This window comes from Panthera uncia (assembly GCF_023721935.1).
Source record: "Panthera uncia isolate 11264 chromosome A3 unlocalized genomic scaffold, Puncia_PCG_1.0 HiC_scaffold_12, whole genome shotgun sequence".
Lineage (NCBI taxonomy): Eukaryota > Metazoa > Chordata > Mammalia > Carnivora > Felidae > Panthera > Panthera uncia.
In genome coordinates this window covers 19,112,048-19,132,315 of record NW_026057579.1, presented here as the reverse complement: position 1 = coordinate 19,132,315, position 20,268 = coordinate 19,112,048, and the positions used below count along the sequence as shown (strand labels likewise).

Sequence of the window (20,268 nt, the reverse complement as noted above, 5' to 3'; positions counted from 1 at the left end):
CCTGGACGACAATGTGACGTACGGGCTGAACAACCGTCACTCCTGTGAGTAGAGGGGAGTGCTACGCATGACCCCCTCCCAAAGGCCCCCCACAGAGGCAGCCCTCAGCATCTCCCATCAGGACCCACTGGGGGAGGGGCTGCCCTTGGCCATCCCACAGGCTCCCTCCTCCCCCCTGCACCCCCAGCTTAGAGCCACAGGGCATCCGTGCCTCGCTCCGGGGTCCAGATAGAAAGCTGAAGCCAAAGTTCACCCAAGGCCAGTCAGTCAGCGGAGAAAAGAGCCACAAGTGGAACCCAGAGCCCTTCCCCCGCCTCCCAGGCTTTCCTAACTGCTTGTGCAGGAGGCATTATCACCCCCATTTGGAAGATGAGGAAACTGAGGCTCCGAGGTGGACAGCGACATGGGCTCAGGGCCACTGGTGTCCGCCATGCAACGACCCACGCCGAGGGCCAGATCCGTCTTCCCCTTGCTGACTGCTCACCCGCAGCAGAGGCAGCTTCCCACATCGCTGAGCTTTTTCTGAAACCAACCACTTCTTAATTCTTTGGCTGAATGTCTAAATACGGATTTTTGCCAATTCTGAGCCCTGCTAACTGATGAAGTTGTCAGAAAAAGATCTAATGATGCTTGAAAATGCAGGGAGTGAGCCAGCTGCCAAATTGCCCTCCCAGCTCTGACTCTGCATCAGAGTCGGGACCCTCCCCCCGGGGAGGAGGAGGGAGTCGGCCGTGGAGCTGCTGGCGGAGGCTGCTGCCCTTCATCAGCTGTGTGACTGTGGACAGTTTGCTTAACCCCTTTGCTCCTCTGCTTCCCAGCTGGAGGGGAGGATAATAACTTCCTCCTCGCCGGGAACTTTAAGGATTAAATGAGATGATGTGTCCGTGACATCCCAACACAGTGCCTGGCACAGCACAGATTTCAGGGTAGGCCGGGAGGATGGGATAGACGGGGTAGCCGGCTGGCCTGCACGCTGCTGAATGGACCCCCGTGGCCCTGGGTCTCCCGCCCCTCTGGGGAGGCGCTGGGTCTCTGATCAGCACCCGGTATTTATCTTGGGAGGGGGTGCTTGTGAACTAGCTTACTTCTCTCCTAGGAGTTAAAAGGCTCAGAGCGACCTCTTGCCCTGTGAGGTGGGGCCTCCGGGTGGGAGCCTGGGAGGCTGGGCTGGGGTGTCCGCGGGGCAGGGCTGCCCCTGGGTTGTCTCTTCTTTCTCAGTGGAATATTTGTTCCACTGGGGAGTCTGGGCACTGGGGGGGGGGGGGGGCGTGGCTTGGGGACTTGGGAATCAGACAATTCCCAGGCTTGCCACAGGAGCCCCGGGAGGCTGGGCTCTGGGAGGGGCCCTGACGAAATGACCTGGACCTAAAGGCAGTCCTCCCCAACATACAAGACCCACATGTGTGATCTGTCGCCAAGGGAGGGCTCGGGAGGGCATCTCGGCTAGAGATGGGAAAAGCCATTCCTCCCTCAATCACCACCTGTCCAGGCCACCAGCTCCTGCCCGTCCTCCTTCCTCCTTCGGCCACACCCGTGCATGTGCCACCGGCTCGGTGACCTTGATGTCATCTGCCCCCAGAAGATGGAGGAGAAAGAAGTATTTTTGCAATTGTGTGTGGACCTGGGGAGAGCGTTTCACCTCTCGTGGACTCAGTGTCCTCATCCGTAGAATGGGGATGTACCACCGTGCTTCACCCTCCTGCTGTGAGAAGCAAATGAGGCAGGGCACGCCAAGGGGCTTGTTGTTGTGTGCTTTGCATGAAACACACAACTAGTGGCGGGGGACACGTGGGGCTGGACAGTAGAATTGCTACAACCGTCCAATCTGCTTCTATTGTCAGCAAGCCAGGGAGGATATCCGAGGGGGCGGAGGGCCCAGGGCAGTGGCCTAAATACGGCATGAGGATTACCACTGGGTCCAGCTGTCCCGGCCTGGGCCGTGGGTGATCAGACAGCCCCTCCGGCCTGCAGGCTTCCCTCCGCGCTCCGGTCTCTGTCCTCTGGCTGAATAGAGATGCTGAGAGGACTGCCCTAAGCTCATGGGAGCCAAGAGGTGAATGTTAGCAGCGGGCAGGCCAGCCCCCCGTCAGGGATCTAACCTCAACAGGAGCTTCCTCAGGAGGCGGTGGGAGTTCAGAAGTGAGGCGTGGAAACGGTCTAGTCTGAAGCAGGAGGCCTGGGTTCCAACCTTGACTCGGCCTCTGACGGGCCCCGCGACTTTGTATGGGTCACACGCTGCCTGTGGGCCTCTGTTTCTTCAGCTGCAAATGCCTGTCCACCCTCGGGAGGTGCAGCGAGGTGGTAGCCATTGAAAGGCTCTGACAAGGTGGATCAAAAAGTGCACCAGGAAGACTCCCGAAGTCCCGGTACAGCCTTCCCACCGGCCCGATCTCTTCTCAGTTGGACAGGCAGGTTCCAGTCTCTCCAGCTGTGCCATCCACCTGCCAGGGAAAAGGGCCTCTGGGACCCCTTCCAGCCCAGGCTCGGAAAGATGAAGCGGGATGGTCATTTATAGTAGCAGAGTTTTCAGTGGACGGAGTTTTCAGCCGACTCCCCTTGACCCTCTGCTTCCCCAGCTGTCAATTCGGATAATGACTCAGCGGCCAAGGCTGCTGGGAGAGTTGACGTGCAGGTGTCTCTGTGCCGAGCCACAGCCCTGGACCAGCCACAGGACAGCTCTAGGGGGGTCCTTCCAGAACCCTCAGGGAGGGGTGATGTGCCTAGACGTGACTGGCTGCCCCAGAAGCCACTCGGCATCCTAAGAAGTGGGGAAGAGACGCTCACAGAGATGACCAAGCGTCTTGGGCAGGGTCTCTCCAGGCGCGCTACAACCCCCCCCCCCCCCGCCCCCGAGGGGGCCTGGGTGTGCCTGTCTGGGCTCCAGGATTTGGCACTGGGGTCAAGAGCTCGGCAAAGCCCCCACAGTTTGTGATTCTTCTATTTGTTCTTTACCCAGAATTCCATGAGAAAGGAAGCCCCCAAGACCTCACTCAACGCGCCGTGCATGGGAAACGCACGATAACTATTATAGGGTAAATGGATGGAACCCGGTGTGAGAAGCCCGTTCATCAGACTGAGTCCACAAATGTGTCTTATCCGTGGGAATTTCTGCCTGGTAAGGAAATCAGCTGGACAAGGAGTGTCATTTCCCAGGGGTCCTCAGGGAGGGAGGGGCTCCCGGAGAAGCCTGGCTACGCTGGAGGGTGATGTGGGGACAGGAGGAGGGAATGAGCAGCACAGGAGCTCTGAGGACGCGAGCAGAGTGGAGCATTCAAGAGGCTGGGAGTGGGGAGCGGGAACATTCTGGGGGCAGCTGCTGCGTGTGGCATATTCTGAGACAGCAACAGTGAGGAGAGGCTGTCTTTGTAAAGCTTTCCTGAACGTCAGGAACGCAGGTGTTATTCCTGGGTAAAGATGACGGGCTGAACGCCTGCATCTATTTTCACTCTCTCTGACACCCACGAAAACTACTAGGAAAGGGAGTTTTTAGAGGCATCACCCACAGAAACAGAGAGAACACGAGAGAAGAGCAGCGCCTTGACACACACAGGAAGCAGGTGGGAACAGGATCGGTAACTGACCCGGCAGACAAGAGACAGCCCAACCCTGAGCCCACAGCGGGAACAGCTAGCAGCCTGCTCTGCATCCCAGGACCCTTGGAAGGCTCTGGAGCCGGAAGCACCTGGCCGCACTGGAAATTCATAGAGGTCGGGAAAGAAGGATTGAAGATGTTGAAAGCACTGGAGTTCTAGAACCCTCCACTCGATGCCGGGTGGCTGGCCCTCCCAGCCCCTGCACAACACCGGGAAAGGTGTTCTCGGGAGAGACTTAATAGAGGCTTTCTGCACCGGTGATGTCAGCCACATTGAGACCCGGGGATCAAATAAATATCCGTGTGCTGAAGTCTGAGACCCCGGTAGCCCTCTCTGCAGAACTTTACCCCCATCCTCTCTAGGGAGACCTCAAGAAATAGCCCCCCTCGGCTCACCCTCCAGGAAAGCTCCCCGTCGAAAGCCCACGCAGGGACTCCAGCTTTGACCCCCTCTCTTCATTATGAGCAGACGATTTCCAGATAGCCAAGGAAGGCCTCTGACACAAAGCTGGAGACCCAAACAAGCCGGGGGAGAAAGCACCGTGGAGAAAAGATGGGATAAGACGTTGCGTCAACATCCTAGACCTGAACGAGTTTCCAGACCGAGCGGGTCCTCTGTGTTTCCTGTACACGGACAGAAAGGCCCACGCCAACTCACGTCACTGGGAATTTCAGAATACTGGGGCCGAAGAGAAGAGCCGACAAAGTTTCCAGAAAGAAAAACTCAAGTTACCAAAAAATAAATAAATAAATTAAATCGGGAAACGGAAAGGCTTTGGACTTCTCAGCAACAACAGCGAAAGCTAAAATGCACCCCAGTGCTGCTTTTCCAATTCCAAGGAAAACTGACAACCAGCCTGTAGTTCAATTCCGTGTAAACGCTCCATCAAGTGTGAGGGGAGAATAAAGACATTATCACCTGGGTCAGGTGTAGGTATGGTGGCAAGACGTTTACCTCCGTGAACCTTTTAGGAGGAAGCTACTAGGGGATGTGCGTCACCAAAACAAGGGAGTACACGGAGAGAAATTTAGCCAAGAAAATGGACCGTACAGGGGCGCCTGGGTGGCTCAGTTGGTTGAGCAGCTGACTTCACGCTCATGGTTCGTGAGTTCGAGTCCCGCATCGCGCTCTCTGCTGTCAGCACAGAGTCTGCGTCAGATCCTCTGTCCCCATCTCTCTCTCTGCCCCTCCCCGGCTCATTCCCTCTCTCAAAATAAATAAATAAGTTAAAAAAAAGAAAATGGAATGTATAGAAAGCATCTCACTTCTGAAAGCCTTAGGGGAGACTTTCAGGTAATTGGCAGAGGTTTAGTGTGAACTTAATGATAAGTACGTAGGAGCATAATCAAAAGCAATGATTACATCCAGGAAAGACAAAAACAAAAAACGTGCAGAAAGGGAGAAGTAACCATAGCCGATTTCCTGGCTCAGCTCTGAGTAGCATATGGAGTCATAACAACGTATACACTGAATACTGATCCAATGGAAACATTTATATACCTACACTGGGAGGGTGGGGGATAGGAGCGAGGTGGGGGATGGACATGGGGGAGGGAAGAGCTAAGCCTCTTCTCTAGGAGGTCAAAGGCCGAGGTATGAAGAGGGGGCCATACAAGAGCCCTCTCCAGGGATATGGAGGCAAGAGCCAAGAATCAGCTGAGAGCTGCAAATGTTTGCTTCCAGAAAAGGGAAATGCGGGTAACCCTTGTAGGGCAACTTGACTCTTGGCGTGCATAAACAATTTTGATTTGAAAACTTACAAAAAAAACCCTTTTAAATAAAAAAATACACTCCCATTCCTGCCCCCCTGCTACCCTGGTAGTTTCTCCAAAGTCTGAATAAGTATGAGGACTCTTCGTTTGCTGAAAGCCTTGGGAGTGGGTTCTTTGCAAAGTATTTGAAGTGGATAGGCCCAGCCTATAAGTGGGCATCAGAAAGGTTCAGAGAAACTGGGGGCAGAGAGAAACTGACACGGAGCTGGAACCTTAGGAGCCACACCCACAGGGCCTCCTGCTACCTCGGGCAGGTTTCCTAACCTCTCTGTGCTTACAGTGCAGAGTTGATGCTGGAGGCAAATGCAGAAGAGGCCAGGCTGTGCACACCCCACCTGCCGTCAGGAACCCGGGAGGGGGAGGCGGGAAGAGGCCCGAGAGCAGTGTGGTGGCCCCTTCAGTGTGCGAGCCTCCACCCTACTGGCTCTGAGACCCCGGGATCTCCCACAGGTCCTTCCACCCGCCATCCTGGGCCCGGAAACCAGAAACCTGGGTCACACTGTGCCACTACTCATCCAAGTTTACAGAAAGCAAGATGGTTATTTACAAGAACAGAAACATTGAACTAATTCGCTTTCAAATACACCAAAGAAAGCCGCAAAGAGAAAACAGAAACTTCTGAGTGGAAAAGGGCCACTGTGTCCCCGTCCTCAGGGCCCCCCCCCCACTCCCTGCCCCGCGGCCCTCGGCTGCCCAGGCAACTCTCTCGTCTTGTTCATCTGTTGATGGGCAGACCCTTCCCAATATTAACCAACCCACTTTTTCCACCAGTGAATCCAAGTTAAGAAAACAGAACTTTCTTCCCAGACCACTCAAGCCCCTGAGCCAAGTTATAGCTGTACCCGGAGCTCCCTGGGGCCCAATTCTCACAGCCTTTTCCAGAGATGTGTTCTGGGCAGTGTGAGTCAGACTGCTCCCATCCTTGGGCCCTGAGGACCCAGGGACACTCGGGCCCTCACCCCCCAGCAAGCCTCTCCTTGCTCATTTCGGGAAACGAGCCTCCCTCTGCGACCAAGATTGGAAAGACCTGGAGGGCAATTTAGTCCTCGATCCCCAAAAGCTAGTCTGAGGACCAGTGATGACCGGTGACGAAGTGCTTAATGACCAGGAGCAAAAGTAGAAACAGAAGCACAAAAAAGAGATGTGTACGGGAAGAACTGTTCTTGCTTCTGGGACTAGATCCTTCTTATATTTTTGATCTAGAATGAACACGTTTAAAAAATGAAATGATGGTGATTGTGGATCCCATCGTTTGTAAATGTCCTTACTTGGCAAAATTGGAAAGTTGGCGTCTCTAACAGTTCTTTCTCAAAAAGAGAAAAAAAAATTTTGGGGGGTGGGTGGGGGGGGGAGTTTTATCGGACACTGAACATCTAAAGTCTGGGACATACTATGGAGGTGGACACAGAAGACAGCAAGAACGAGTGCCAGGGCCAGAGCCACAGGCTCGGGAGGTGAGGAGGGAATACCCCGGCCACATGCTTGTCTGGCCCCGCTTCACACCCTTCGGTGACAGGGAACTCGTGCCCTCTGCATGCAACTCTACTGATTAGAAAGCGCTTCCTCATACTGTCACGAAACCTGTATCCTTAGACCCAGGTCTACGCCTGGGAGCACCTAGAGCCAGGCCTCTCACCTGCTTTGGAAAACGGGCTCTCCACGCGGCACCCCTCCCGCCCAGTCTCCTTTGCTTGGGGTCTATTTGCTTCCTCACACCCTGAATCATTCCCCCTGGGAAGTGACTGGCCTCAGATCACTTAACCAGCAAGCGAGTTCTAACCCAGCGGCAGTGGTCGGGTGTCCCAAATGTGTGAGATCGTTCTGGCTGTTCAGAACCAGCTGGAAAAGGAACAAAGAAACCAACGTGGGGGGGGGGGGGGGGGGAGGGAACGATGCAAAAAAGTCCAGGGGATCCCAATAAACACTTCACATAGCTGCTTAGAAAAAAATCTGAAAGGATATAAGGCAAAAGAGTCATGACTGTCATCCCTTGAGGTGAGCTACCCTGACAGTTTGTATTGCATTTTGACTTTTCTCTTTTCTGGGATTTTATTTTTTTTAACGTTTTATTTATTTTTGAGACAGAGAGAGACAGAGCATGACCGGGGGAGGGGCAGAGAGAGAGGGAAACACAGAATCGGAAACAGGCTCCGGGCTCTGAGCCATCAGCCCAGAGCCCGACACGGGGCTCGAACTCACGGACCGTGAGATCGTGACCTGAGCTGAAGTCGGACGCTTAACCGATTGAGCCACCCAGGCGTCCCTGTTTTCCGGTTTTTCTACAACAATCTGGTTTGTATTTGTACAATGGAGTAAAGCGATGGCCATTCAGAGGGAAGAGATAAGTAAAATTAAAGAAGTCTGGTCCCAAGATCCCGTCTCAGTTCCCAGCCACTGTCCAGTAAAGTGCCTGGGGGTCTGGCGCTCCAGAGCGGCCTGGGCTGTTGCTCCCTGTGGGCAGCGGCTGCCTGCACACACCCCCACAGCCCTCCCACCACCGTGGGACGCAGACCCCAGGCCACCCTTCTGCCCCTCCTCTGTTCTCAAGCCTTGCAGTCTCTCACCCTTCACCTGGCTCCCTGCCCCGGAGACGGAAGAGAGCAGCGGACAGGGGGAAAAAATGGAGGGTGCGGAGGACTGTGGCTCGTCCCTGCACTTGTTACACAGCAGAGGGCACACACATTGTTTTGCAGACAGGGATTCATGCTTAGAGGGAGACGGCACAGGTGGAGTGATGGAGCCGGGCCCTGACCCGGCCCTCTGATGCCAGTGCGGCGTGCGTTCCTCTGGGGCTCAGGACAGAGCCCCCAGGCCCGCCTAGGGTGCTCTGGGGCCATGTGGAGTGCCAGCCCACGCATCACCCCTCACTCTCCAAGCCATGGCTGGAGATGTCTCCATGGCTGGTCTTTGCCAGGCGCTCCCCCTGTGCCCCCAGGGCGCCTTGCAGACCCAGCGCTCAGTCAGCACTGAGCCAAGCCCTGATCAGAGCGGGGGCCTCCAGTTGGAAGTGGGGTCAGAGCCAGCCAGGCTCTGCGGTCACGTAGCCCGAGCAAGGTGTTTCCCTCTTGGGGCTTCAGTTTTCTGAGGGGTAAAGCCGGGGCAGAGAGCATTTGGCAGTGATTCCCTGGTGGTGCCTGATTTTAATGTTTCACCTTCTGATATTCTGAGACTGCCCGAGTGACACTGTCCCCCATCTGGGGAGCGGAGGGCACAAGTTTCCCATTCGGTCCCAGGGCCCGAGTGGATAGCCTCCTTCTGAGACACACCCCAGCCAGCGCATGTCTGGGTGTCTGAGCACACGCGTGTGTGTGCATGGGTGCGCGGGGGGCGGTGGGGACGTGGAAGTGTGTGTGTGTCGGGGGTGAGGGGGGGGGGGTGTGTGTGCGAGCAGGGGGTACCAGAAGGACAGGTTCCCGTCTGCCTGGGCCAGACACACCCTCCAATTATTTCACCTTTTTGAGGATTGTGCTCCTTTCCTCTCCAAGACCCCGGCCCCAGCTCCCCCAACCTACTCCCCCCCTCACCCCCCTTCTCACTCCTTTGTTTTCTGTTCCTGCCTCCATGTCAAGCCCCAGCTCTGTGCTCTTTCTTGGTCTCTGCCCAAAACAAGCTCCCTCGCTTCGGAGATGCTGCAGAGCCCTAGTTGAATGTGTGTCCCCTCCACCTGTACAATCTCCTCCTTAGGACCCTACCCGAGTCCCCAGCCCTCTTCCAAGAGGCACCCACGGCTCTCAGAGCCCGTCTTGTTCCAGACAGAAGAGAAGACGGGCTCTCGTCGCACAATGACAAATTCAAACCATTATTCCGCCGAGATCCGAATGAAAAATCAGGAAGACTGACACCGCCATGATTTGTTAACCCGACACTGCCTCGCTACGCACTGCACAAATTTTAATTAAAAATCTTAGAAGTGATTGGGGAGCCCTTTTATTGTGACTCTCTGGCCTCTTCCAGGTGCTTTGCGGGGAAGGGCAGAGCCTTGTCACAGCAGGAACAAAAAACTCAAGGATGGTCCTTAAAAGATTGGTGGTGGTGGGCGGCCCGGGGGGATGCGGCGAGCCTTCGGGAGCATGTGCAAACAACCCCCAGCCACCCCCACCACTCCACCCATTTCACAGGTGGGGAGACTGAGGCACAGGGAGTGGTTTGTACAAGGACTCTGCTATAACAAGCACAAGATGTGTGTGTGTGTGTGTGTGTGTGTGTGTGTGTGTGTGTGTACTGGGTGTATGAGTTATGAGATTTGGCCCAGGAAACTGGGAAATCTAGGAGGAGATATGAACATCTGGCCCACCTCTCTTATCTATCAGGCTCTCACTCAGGGAGGATCAGCTAAATTCAGGGGGAGAGGATAAATGGACCAAGAACAGAAATGCACGTGTCCTTCTTTCCTGTAGTCACACCTGGAGATAGACGGAGGCAGGTTGGGATGACAGTCCCCGGGCTCCAAGTCTTGCTCCTGGCTTCTCAGGGAAGAAACTGAGAAGGTTCTCAGTCGTTCTAGAAAAGCCCTAGTCCAGTGAGGCAGCCTGAGCAGAAGAGAAGGGCTGAGGAGGGGGCTGGGAGAATGACCTGGGGTGGCACCCTGGTCTCCCCTAGGCCCGAATGATTCTGCAGGGGATCCTCGACCTTCCTGCTTATCTCATTTGGGGCATAAAAGAGAGGAGAGAGAGCTGGCTGGTGCAGGGTCCTCTGGTGGGGGAGGGGGCGTCAGGTAAATGGCCCGCAGGAAGCCGGAGGGGGGTGCGGTGCGGTGTTTAAGCTGAGGCTCAAAAGGGAATCACAAGCAGGCTCTGGAAGATCAGTCAGCAGAGCCAGGGGGACCTCAGCTAGGCCTGCCACCTTCACCGATAGGACCTGGAACAAGTGGCATTGCCCCAGTGCACCTCTGCCCCTCACCGAGAAATGGTGACTGTTGCCATGCCTGTCCTGCCTATGAGACTGATACAAGGATAGAGTGAGGCCAGATTCATATGAAAAGTCCTTGGGGGGGGGGGGGGGGGGGGGGGGCCCTGGGGGTTAAGGTTCTGACTTCGGCTCTGGTCACGATCTCACCATTTGTGAGTTCAATCCCCACGTTGGGCTCTGTGCTGACAGCTCAGAGCCTGGAGCCTGCTTTGGATTCCGTGCCTCCCTCTCTCTCTCTGCCCCTCCCCTGCTCGTGCTCTGTCTCTCCCTCTCTCTCTCGAAATAAATAAACATTAAAAAAAATTTTTTAAAGAAAAGTGCTGGGGAAGCATGCCCTGCTGGGCCCGTGCCTGGAGGTCCAAGAGCCCCTCTGGAGATGTTACCACCAGACGGCCCACGGTCAAAGTGCCCTCCCCTCCCCCAGTGTCCTCCACCCCTCCATGGCCCCCAGTGGCACACCTCCCCCTGCCCCCATCCAGCACTCACCCTCAGGGCCGGCAGGGAGCTGACCTGGTTTGTGGTCAGTGTCGCCTCCTTGTAGTGCTTCCCAGGGGGACAGAGCTTCAGGAAGGTGTCATGGATGCTAAGAAGAGAGGCATGATGAACTGCAGGCTCAGCTCATGGACTGCGGACCGTGTTCCTCTGTCCCCCCGGGATCTCTGGAGGAAGGGGACTTACAATTGAGTGACATAGCAAAGGCAGTTAGACCTTTCATTCCACCCTTCTAGAAACATCCTTGAGGAGTCCAGGGTGCCCAGCACACAGTAGGGGGTGCAAAGATGAGCCGGGCATGAGGAAAGGTGTGTGAGTATGCTCTATAGCATGGAACATACGCCACAGGTGTTCGTTATAGAATGTCAGAGCTGGAGGGGACATCTGTGGTCACACCGTCCAGTCCCTCACTTGCAGTTGGAGAAGCCCGCAGGGCCTTGGGGAAGCCAGCGCGCAACCCCAAGCCATCTGCCCAGCTCGGCCCTTGGCCCTGAGAAGGTGGGTGTGGCTGAGTCAGTGTCTCTGTCACAGGCCCATACTGTGCTGGAGGCTTTGCTTGTGAGGGGCAGGCAGAGGGCAAAGGGGCTGTGTGACCTTCGAGTGGGGGGGGGGGAGGGCAGGAGCCCCAGGCCAAGAGAGCACAAGCCCTCATCCTCCCGCCCTCCTACCCCATCCTGGTCACAGGTCTTGGGTCTGTTAGGACGGGTGACCCAGAAAGTGGAGAGGAAATGTGGTAGCCTGGGACACAGCAGGCCCACACTCCAGTTCCCGCCCTGCCACTCCAGTGCCGTGACCTCGCCTTACTCTTGAGCCTTAGTTTCACCATCGGGAAAATGGGCAATAATGATATCTCTCTTGGGAGGCCAGGAGGCGGGGGTGGGTGTTGACATGATGGAGAGTGCAGGGCCTTCGTGTGACTGTGTGTGTGTGTGTGTGTGTGTGTGTGTGTGTGTATGTGTGAGAGTGTGTGTGAGTGTGTGAGGGGTGGGGGGTTAACACACGCTGGTGAAAAACGGTCTCTAGAGCCAGACAGACCTGAGTTCAAGTCCTGACTCTGCCCTCTGGTAGCTCTGAGATGTTGAACAGGGTTCTGACACCACCTGAGCCCCAGTCTCCTCAATGTCACGGTGGGGCCAATCTCCCCTCACAAATATGTGAGGAGTAAACGGGAGGAGGTGTATACAGGTCAGCTTGGCGTTGCGTAGGCCCTCAGGAGATCTCGAGCTTCTCCACACCCGTCTGTGCTCCTGTCCTGCAGCTCAGACACGCTGTGCCCTGCCTCCCAGAGCTCGGCCCCAGACCATGATGGTGGGTGCCCTCTAACCTGACCTGGGTCCCTGGGCCTGCCCTTTCTTCTTCCCCTAGGATCCTTCCTGCTCCAAAATTACCCTCTCTCCTCTGGTCCTTTCCTTCTCTTCTGCCCACCATCCAGCTTCTCATCTCGGCCGAGCGCTAGGAGGCAAGCATGTGGCCAAGTTAATCCCTACTCGGGAAAGTGACTAACAGCCCCTCACTGTCACCTGCGGGGTGTGTGGTTTGGTGACCCAAATGAACCTCTGATTGGTGGGATTTAGGGACATGTGACTAAGTGAAGCCTTCAGAGGGTGATTTTACAAGTGAGGATTTGCAGGTAGAGAAGAGGCCCTCCCAGGGCCCTGATTATGGTAAATGGAGGCCCAACACCAGGAGAACTGACAGCCAGGATCTGCTCCCCATCCGGCCTCTCATGTTTTCACAGCTCACCGACTGGGAAAATGTCCTTTAGATCCCGGCCGTGGGAGAGTAGAAAGAACATCAGCTGTGTCTGTGCTCTTACTGTTTTCCCACTGGCTGCCCAGGCGCGGCTCTGATCTCTATGGTGCCTCCCACCGCCCTTGCCCTCTGGCTTCCAGATGCTTCCAGATGGCTTTGGCCCAAGGGAGGCACCATAGGGAGACTGGAGGTAGTGAGAGAGCCTGGTGGGGTGTGTCCCCCTCCCCCTTCCAGCCTTGGCCGGCTCTGGTAGCATCTGTGTCTGTGTGATCCCTCCAACGTTCACTCAGCTCTGGCGCTTGACTGGGCCGTGGGCCTCGGGGGCAGTAATCGCTAGTCCCTGGCTGTTTCCTTCAGCCTCTGAGAGCAGACCCTTCACTACAAAGTCCCTTCAAAGACCCCAACTGAACGTATGATCTGTTTCCCCGCTTCCTGCTGGAAGGCTGCCAGATCAGTCAGGGGGACCCATTTGGACCCTGATCCCTCTCCCACTAGCTGTGTGATCTGAAGCAAGTTGTTCGACCTCTCTGAGCAGAGAGACCTAGGCTTCAATCCTGACTCTGCCGGATGGGGAGCTAATCCCCATCACTGGCCTTGTGCTGACTCATGTCAAGGGCCTGAAAACAGGAGCCAGACCGGTGCATGGCTATTCGTGAAGAACAGGCTCCATCAGCCTCGTAAGGGGCCCTGAACTTGTCACCAGACACTTCTCTGAAAGTTCGGGAGGGAGCCGAAAAGCGGGGTACAGAAAAGGTGAGGGGAAACATTCTCCAGGAAAGCACGCGGGACACTAAAAGGCATCGAGGAGAAAAGGAAGGCCATCATCCCCGGAGGACCCAGTGGCCCACGAGGGGAAGGGACGGGGGGAGGGGGCAGCAGGAGCTGTCACTGTCACTGTTAGAACTCCAGCCTGAGGTGAGAACAAGCAGACTGACTTTCAGTAAGTTGTACTAATTTTTTAAAATTCTCTGAGGTCCCAGGGCGCCTGGGTGGCTCAGTGAGTGAAGCCTCCGACTTCAGCTCAGGTCATGATCTCACAGTTAGCGAGTTCCAGACCCGCATCAGGCTCTGCACTGACAGCTCAGAGCCTGGGGCCTGGAGCCTGAAGCCTGCTTCAGATTCTATTTCCCATTCTCTCTCTGCCCCTCCCCCTCTTGTGAGCACTCTCTCTCTCTCTCTCTCTCTCTCTCTCTCTCTCTCAAAAATAAATAAATAAACATTTAAAAAAAAAAGAATTCTCTGAGGTCCTGCGCCATTATGGCGGGCGCCCAGGATGGACTGCTCCCTGGGTCCCCACGGGAGTGGCCCAAACCCCACAACGGGTTCTTCAGGCTGTGCAGCCCCCACCCCCAAGGATCCACCCCTACCCAGGTGTGAGTTCTTCGCCCCCCCCCCCTTCCCCGAGCTCCCGAGCTTTCTGGCGGGGAGGGCTGCTGTGGGGAGGGCCTTGCCCAGATTTCATGCCATCCCAGGCCTCCGAGTGGGTGGGCTGCCCGCAGATGAATCGTGGCTGCATCTCAGCTGCCACAAAACGTTCTCCTCCTCCAAATATGGATCAGCCGGCTCTAAATGGAACTCTGAATTAATCACTAATGGACTCAAGAGTCAAAGCCATTTGAAAAAACTCACACATTCAGCCTGCCAGAAATCAAGGAGCCCATGCTGTGGCTCCCTCCCAGACGAGGGGAGGGGCCGTCGGCGGGCTCAGAGGCTCCAAGACAGGGGAGACCAGCCCTGCAGCTCACACTCTGCGGGACCTTGGACCTGCCACAATCCCTTCTTGTGCCTCAGTTTCCCCTCTGTAAAATGAGAGACTCAACGATCCCTCCCGCCCCCAGCACCCTCCAGTTCGGGCATCCTACGGCTGCTTCTGTACCTTTCTTTGCACCCTTGCCTCTGAGGCCCTCTGTAGTGGTGTTCAACTGGGTCCCACGTTAGAAACCTGTGGAGACTCTGTGAAAGGACCCGGGCCCACCCCTAGAGGCTCTCATTCAAGGCCAGGGAGGGGGCAGGACCTCTAAGTCCCGCGAGCTCTCGTGTTCCTCTTGTCCAGGCAGGACTGAGAACACGGCTCCGTTGCCAGTCTCCACATCTACTCTTTTCCTCTGGGCTCAGCTCCCCGGGCCATGGGGTCAATAGTTCTTTGCCCAACAGCACAGCCTGCAGGTATTTTATAAATAGCCCTATCTTTAGCCTGAAAAGGTGGCTTTTATGGTCTGCTCCTTTCAAGCTGTGTGGCTTGGGCAAATCACTTCATTTCTCTGAGCCAGTTTCTTCATTGCAAAAGAAAAAAAAAAAAGACAGAGAGAGAGAGAGATAATAATAGCATGAAAATAACAGCTATACCACACAGTCAACACTGACCCACGTGCCGGGGGACTGCTCTAACCCCCTGACATGCATTCGATCACTTAATTGTCCTAATAACAACCATGCAGGGTTAGGTTCCAGGACTTGATATCATGCTTTTTGTAAGTGTGGGAACAGGTTGAGCAAAGGCTCAGCAAAGGTAAGAAATGTCACAGAGCTAGAAGGTGGCAGAGCTGAGTCTCGAACGAACGCAGGCCTCTGGCTTCAAGGAAGCAAGCTTGTAACCACTCTGCCTGCTGACCTTCTGGTGCCCCGGGAGGACCAGCGCTAATGGCCAGGATGGGGCCTGGAGGCTAGAAAGTGTTGGGCACTCAGGGGCGCTAAGAGGAAAGAGCGGCCTCATGGCAGGGGCTGGGGGCAAAGCTTCAGGCTCCCAAAGCGGACCTACATGCAGCCCGAGGTCATGACAGGAGAGGTCACTGAGGGTTACAGAGTAATCCAAACTGCTCAGACGGAGGCGGGCCGACCTGGGCTCCAACCATGGAGGTCAAAAGGAAGCCACGCGTGCCCTCTTCGGCTCAGGCCCCAGAGGCAGAGTCCGCAGCCACAGCTGCAGATAAGAGCTTGCGAGGGCTGGTGCACCGAGCCCAAAGAGACATCTGGAAGGCTTCTCCGGGAGCAATTCAATCAGAAGTCAGGGAGGGCTGACCTGGAACTGAGGCTGAAAGGGACTTTGTCTTTAAAAGACCAACGAGATGAGATAGAAAATCCCCACAGGCTAGAAACTTAGGGTGGACAGACCCCTTCCTGGAAGCCAAGCCCAGGCAGCCTGGCACAGGGAAGAGGCGGGCTCGAGGACCAGAGCCTGACACATGTGGTCTGCCCTCCCAGTGTGCATCCCCTGCAGATCTGGTGACCAGGCCTCTATGGCCTATGCAAGTCACAGGTAAGAGCGTGGGAACATACTAGATGAGGCAGAGCCACCCTCTGGAGGTTACTCCTGTCTGGTGGTGTCCTGGATACTTTTTTTCAAATGCACTGATCTATCCAACTGCATTGCCATCCGGGCCGCATTTCTTTGTCACATTAGTAGGAAAATCACAACACGTCTTCAGAGGCCACATAGGAAAACTGTCTAAAAGTGACTGGGGCTTAGTCTAGGCGAACTTGGCCACTTTCTCCGGTGCCGTCGGCTTCCTAAGCCACTGCAAGTGCCACTGGGTGTCCGTGTCAAAGCTGCCCCTTCGCTTTCCAGACAAGGCACCGACACTAACACTGATACGGTCAGTCCTCCGGGTCCCCTCCGGCAAGCTGACCTCTGATCGCCGCGTGCACGCTGTGTGTGTCCTTCCAGAGATCTTCCCTTTGTGTGTGTGTATGTGCATGTAGAACCTTATGTTTTACAAAAACGGAAGTACCCTGTATATACCAGTCTAGTTTACCAGAGGAACACAGTTTCCTTACTAGTTTTAATGGAGCGTGTCCTCCAAAAGCTTCCTCAGACAGCATGCATAAGAGGTACTTTTTAAAAATAATTTGCATGTCAAAAAATAGTCACTTCACCTTCACTTTTGATTAATAGGTTAGCTATGACTTAATTCTATATTGGGATTTTTTCCTTATAATTTTGAAGGTCTTGGGGCGCCTGGGTGGCTCAGTTGGTTAAGCATCTGACTCTTGACTTGGGCTCAGGTCACGATCTCACAGTTTGTGAGTTTGAGCCCCACATCGGGCTTTGCACTGACAGCGTGGAGCCTGCTTGGGATTCTCTCCCTCCCCCTCTCTCTGCCCCTCCCCCGCTGGCTCGCTCACTCTCTCTCTCTCTCCTCTCTCTCTCTCTCTCAATAAATAAATAAAAAAGCTTTAAAAAATAATAATAATTCCAAAGGTCTTTAGCTGCTGTCTTCCAACCTTTCCAAGTCCCAAACCATTCTGATTCCTGGTCCTCTGTATGTCTTTCGTCTCCGTTTTTTTCTCTACAGAGGTTTTTAGGCTCTTATTATCTCTGGTGTTCTGAAATGTTATGATGACATGATTTAACGTAGGCTTTAAATTGTTCCCTTCAAATAGCTAGTGTCCCTCAGCTTCCAGTTCATACCTAACAAGTAGGGCTCAAAAACGCTGACCCGGAGCTCGTCCCTGCTTATCACTGGGCCTGGCGGCCCTGAGGCTGGAGCCTGTGTGCTCAGCTCTGTCCAGATGGTAAGCACCTCTCTTCTGCTGGGCTGGGGAAGGGGTGCTGAGCGGATGGGAGAGCAAGAGAAGGAGTCACATGGGACTTCCAGTCAACCTTCTGGTCCTGGACGGAGCACTTACACACCAAGCCAGTCACTCTCTCTGCAATCTGATGAGGAGGGCGCCTGCAGCCTCTCCATGCTGCATGACGCTTGTCTTTGGCCAGGAGCCTTCCCTGCTGGACAGCAACCCGCATGACAACAGGGACTGTGGGCTGTTCCCCATTATGCTCCCAGGGTCCTCACAGGGCACATTCCAGGCCCTGAAGAGAGGCTTGGAGAGGGAGCCTGGGCTCAGAGCGATTCAGTAATGCATCCAAGTTTATCCAGCCAGGCTTCCGACCTGTTTCCTAAGTCCTTTCTTCCTTCCCCCCATCACCCCGAGGAGGCCCTGTCCACTTCCGTGATTATGTGAAGAAATCCTGCGTTGGATCCCATAGTGACTTAACGCCTGAGGTTTCACTCAACTCAAGCTGGGCCCTGGGAATCACGGTGTCAGCTCTCCTGACTGGGGTCTGTCTCTGCCCGCCCTGTTCCAGCCTCAGCTCCGGGGCTCCACAGCACTGGGCAGGAACCACACTCAGGGACCAGCACGGGGCTGTACCAGGATGAGACCTCAGCTCAAGGGGAGGAAAGGGGCCCCTCTACTCACCACAGGATTTCATTCCTGGTCAGGAAGGTCAGGGCCTACAACAAACCACAGAGAGATGACCTGCCCACTCCGTCCGGCCCTACCCCGGCCCCCTGCAGAATGGGGATCTTCAGGGACTGGGAAGGAGAAGCCCATTTTCTCATCCCGTAGCTGGTGAAATGGAGGCACCCCAGCCCTCTGCAGGGGACGCCCCCAGTGGTGGCAGAGGAGAAAATGGTGCCCTTCTCTCCTCCCCAGGCTCTGACAGCATGGAGAGAGGATTGAAGCCACAACTAAAACCCTGGGCTCTGGAGCAGGAGACAAATGGGGGAGGGAGCCTCAGAGTACTGGCCAGGGCTCACATGGACGCAGGTTCAATGGCCACCACATCCTTGCCTGGGAAACTCTCCACCTGCTTCGGGAAGCTCCCCGCTCTTCCCAGAATCTCCTGGCCGATCTACCCACCTGGTATTCTTCCAGGTCCTCCCAGTGCATCTGGTGCCTCAAACATTGCCCCATGCCAACCCCCCCTTCTCTGTGCTGCAGTAGGACCACAGCCCCAAGGGCCCAGCAGGTAATGTGACCAGGTGATCCGGTTGCCATGGTGACCTACATTCCACCTTCTGCCCATTCTACTCGATCGAGCCTCTGAGTGGGCAAAGAAACAGATTCTTTGGGTTCCCAAGACTAATAGGCTTCACCCGCCTTACACCCAAACGACAACCAGAAGGCAACCCACTGGCGGGGTTGAGAGTCATCCCGTTGGCTCAGGAGTCACACCGGCTGGGTTCAAACCCCAGCTCTGCTACATGCTGACAAGACATGTGACCTTGGGCTAGGTACTCAGCCTCTCTGGATCTTACTTTCCTCAACAGTAAAATGAAGGTGATAATTGTGGGATTCTTGTGAGGATTATTTGAGTTAATACAGGTAACAATGTTGGCACATTATAGGTGCTCAATAATCTTAGTTAGCTATTAGAACCACATCCCAAGTACGGTGCCAAGTGTGGGGACATAGTGATGAATAAGCATAGACCCCGACCTCAAGAAATGACTGAAAGAGCACAGAAAAGGGCATTCTCTGCCATCAGCCAGGGTCCCTTCAGGAATAGAAGGCACACTCAAATCAGAATAACTTGAAGAGGAAATTAAAAATAGAACTACCCAGGGGCGCCTGGGTGGCTCAGTCGGTTGAGCGTCCGGCTTCAGCCCGGGTCATGATCTTGCAGTTCGTGAGTTCAAGCCCCGCATCGGGCTGTGTTGTCAGCACAGATTCTCCTGCTTCAGATTCTGTGTCTCCCTCTCTCTGCCCCTTCCCCGCTCATGCTCTGTCTCTATCTCTCAAAAATGAATAGACGTTAAATTAAAAAAAAAATTTTTTAAATAGGATTACCCCATGACCCAGCAATAACCCTCCTAGGAATTTGCCCAAAGGGTACAGGAGTGCTGATTCGTAGGGGCACATGTACTCCAATGTTTATAACAGCACTTTCAACAGTAGTCAAATTATGGAAAGAGCCCAAATGTCCATCAACTGATGAATGGATAAAGATGTGGTTTATATATACAATGGAATACTACTTGGCAATGAGAAAGAATGAAATCCTGCCATTTGCAGCAACGTGGATGGAACTGGAGGGTATTATGCTAAGTGAAATAAATCAGTCAGAGAAAGACAGATACCATATGTTTTCACTCATCTATGGAACTTGAGAAACTTAACAGAAGACCATGGGGGAGGGGAAGGGGAAAAAATAGTTTCAAACAGAGAGGGAGGCAAACCATAAGAGACTCTTAAATACAGAGTACAAACTGAGGGTGGATGGGGGTGGGGAGAAGGGAAAATGGGTGATGCACATTGAGGAGGGCACTTGTTGGGATGAGCACTGGGTGTCGTATGTAAAGCGATGAATCATGGGAATCCATCCCCAAAGCCAAGAGCACACTGTGCACGCTGTTGTCAGCTAGCTTGACAACAAACGATATTTCAAAAAAGGAGAACTTGAAGCGGGTCTGACAAAGGGACTCACCACAACGGCAAGGTCCGGGTGTAGGGAAACCACCCAGGATAGCGCAGATTCCCGGGCTAGTAACCACAGAGCTGTTATCTGCCCTGACCCATGCACACGGAGTAAAGAGCCCGACATCACTCTCTCCTCTTCCTCTACTCTCCTGTGAGGACGAGGAACAGATAGAGAGTGAATCTGGAAAGGGAGAGAAGTCCAGCACAGGCCATCAATGCTAAGGCCAGGAGGGTCCTCCCGAAGCCCTGTTCCCCGCCCTGCCTCCGGGAGGGTCTTCACGTCCGCCCTCATTGTGCCAGTGTCGGTCTCCTGGTTCAAGCCCATGTCTTTCCACACGCTCTCCAAGGTAAATGTCCCAGGGGCTTTCTGATGGAGCTAATTTATATCTCTGGAAATCCAGCTGCTCATTTTTCTTCATCTGTCCTCCTCCGAGACGGAGCCTGGTGGAAGAAATCCAGGAGCCTCCAGTCCTTGATTTACTTGGGGACACAGGTGGAGTAGCCACAGTGTGCCAAGTACACGGCTTGACCCTGGGAGAGATTTGTGAATG

General features: G+C 54.7%; 1 protein-coding gene across 3 annotated transcripts in view; it reads right to left on the bottom strand.

Annotated features, from left to right (window-relative positions):
• Nucleotides 1–18,284, bottom strand: part of CIB4 (calcium and integrin binding family member 4) — a 50,448-nt gene extending 32,164 nt beyond the window's left edge. Inside the window, exons 1-4 of one of the 3 annotated variants that reach the window (XM_049652436.1) lie at nucleotides 18,158–18,284; nucleotides 17,714–17,748; nucleotides 12,154–12,217; nucleotides 10,760–10,856 (exon numbers count right to left, since the gene is read on the bottom strand). In XM_049652436.1, coding sequence (XP_049508393.1) covers nucleotides 10,760–10,856; nucleotides 12,154–12,217; nucleotides 17,714–17,726 — 174 coding nt within the window. In that variant the 5' untranslated portion in view covers nucleotides 17,727–17,748; nucleotides 18,158–18,284. The remainder of the gene's footprint in view (nucleotides 1–10,759; nucleotides 10,857–12,153; nucleotides 12,218–17,713; nucleotides 17,749–18,157) is intronic. The other 2 variants (XM_049652434.1, XM_049652433.1) reach the window with 2 other exon arrangements.
• Nucleotides 18,285–20,268: the final 1,984 nt, after the last annotated feature.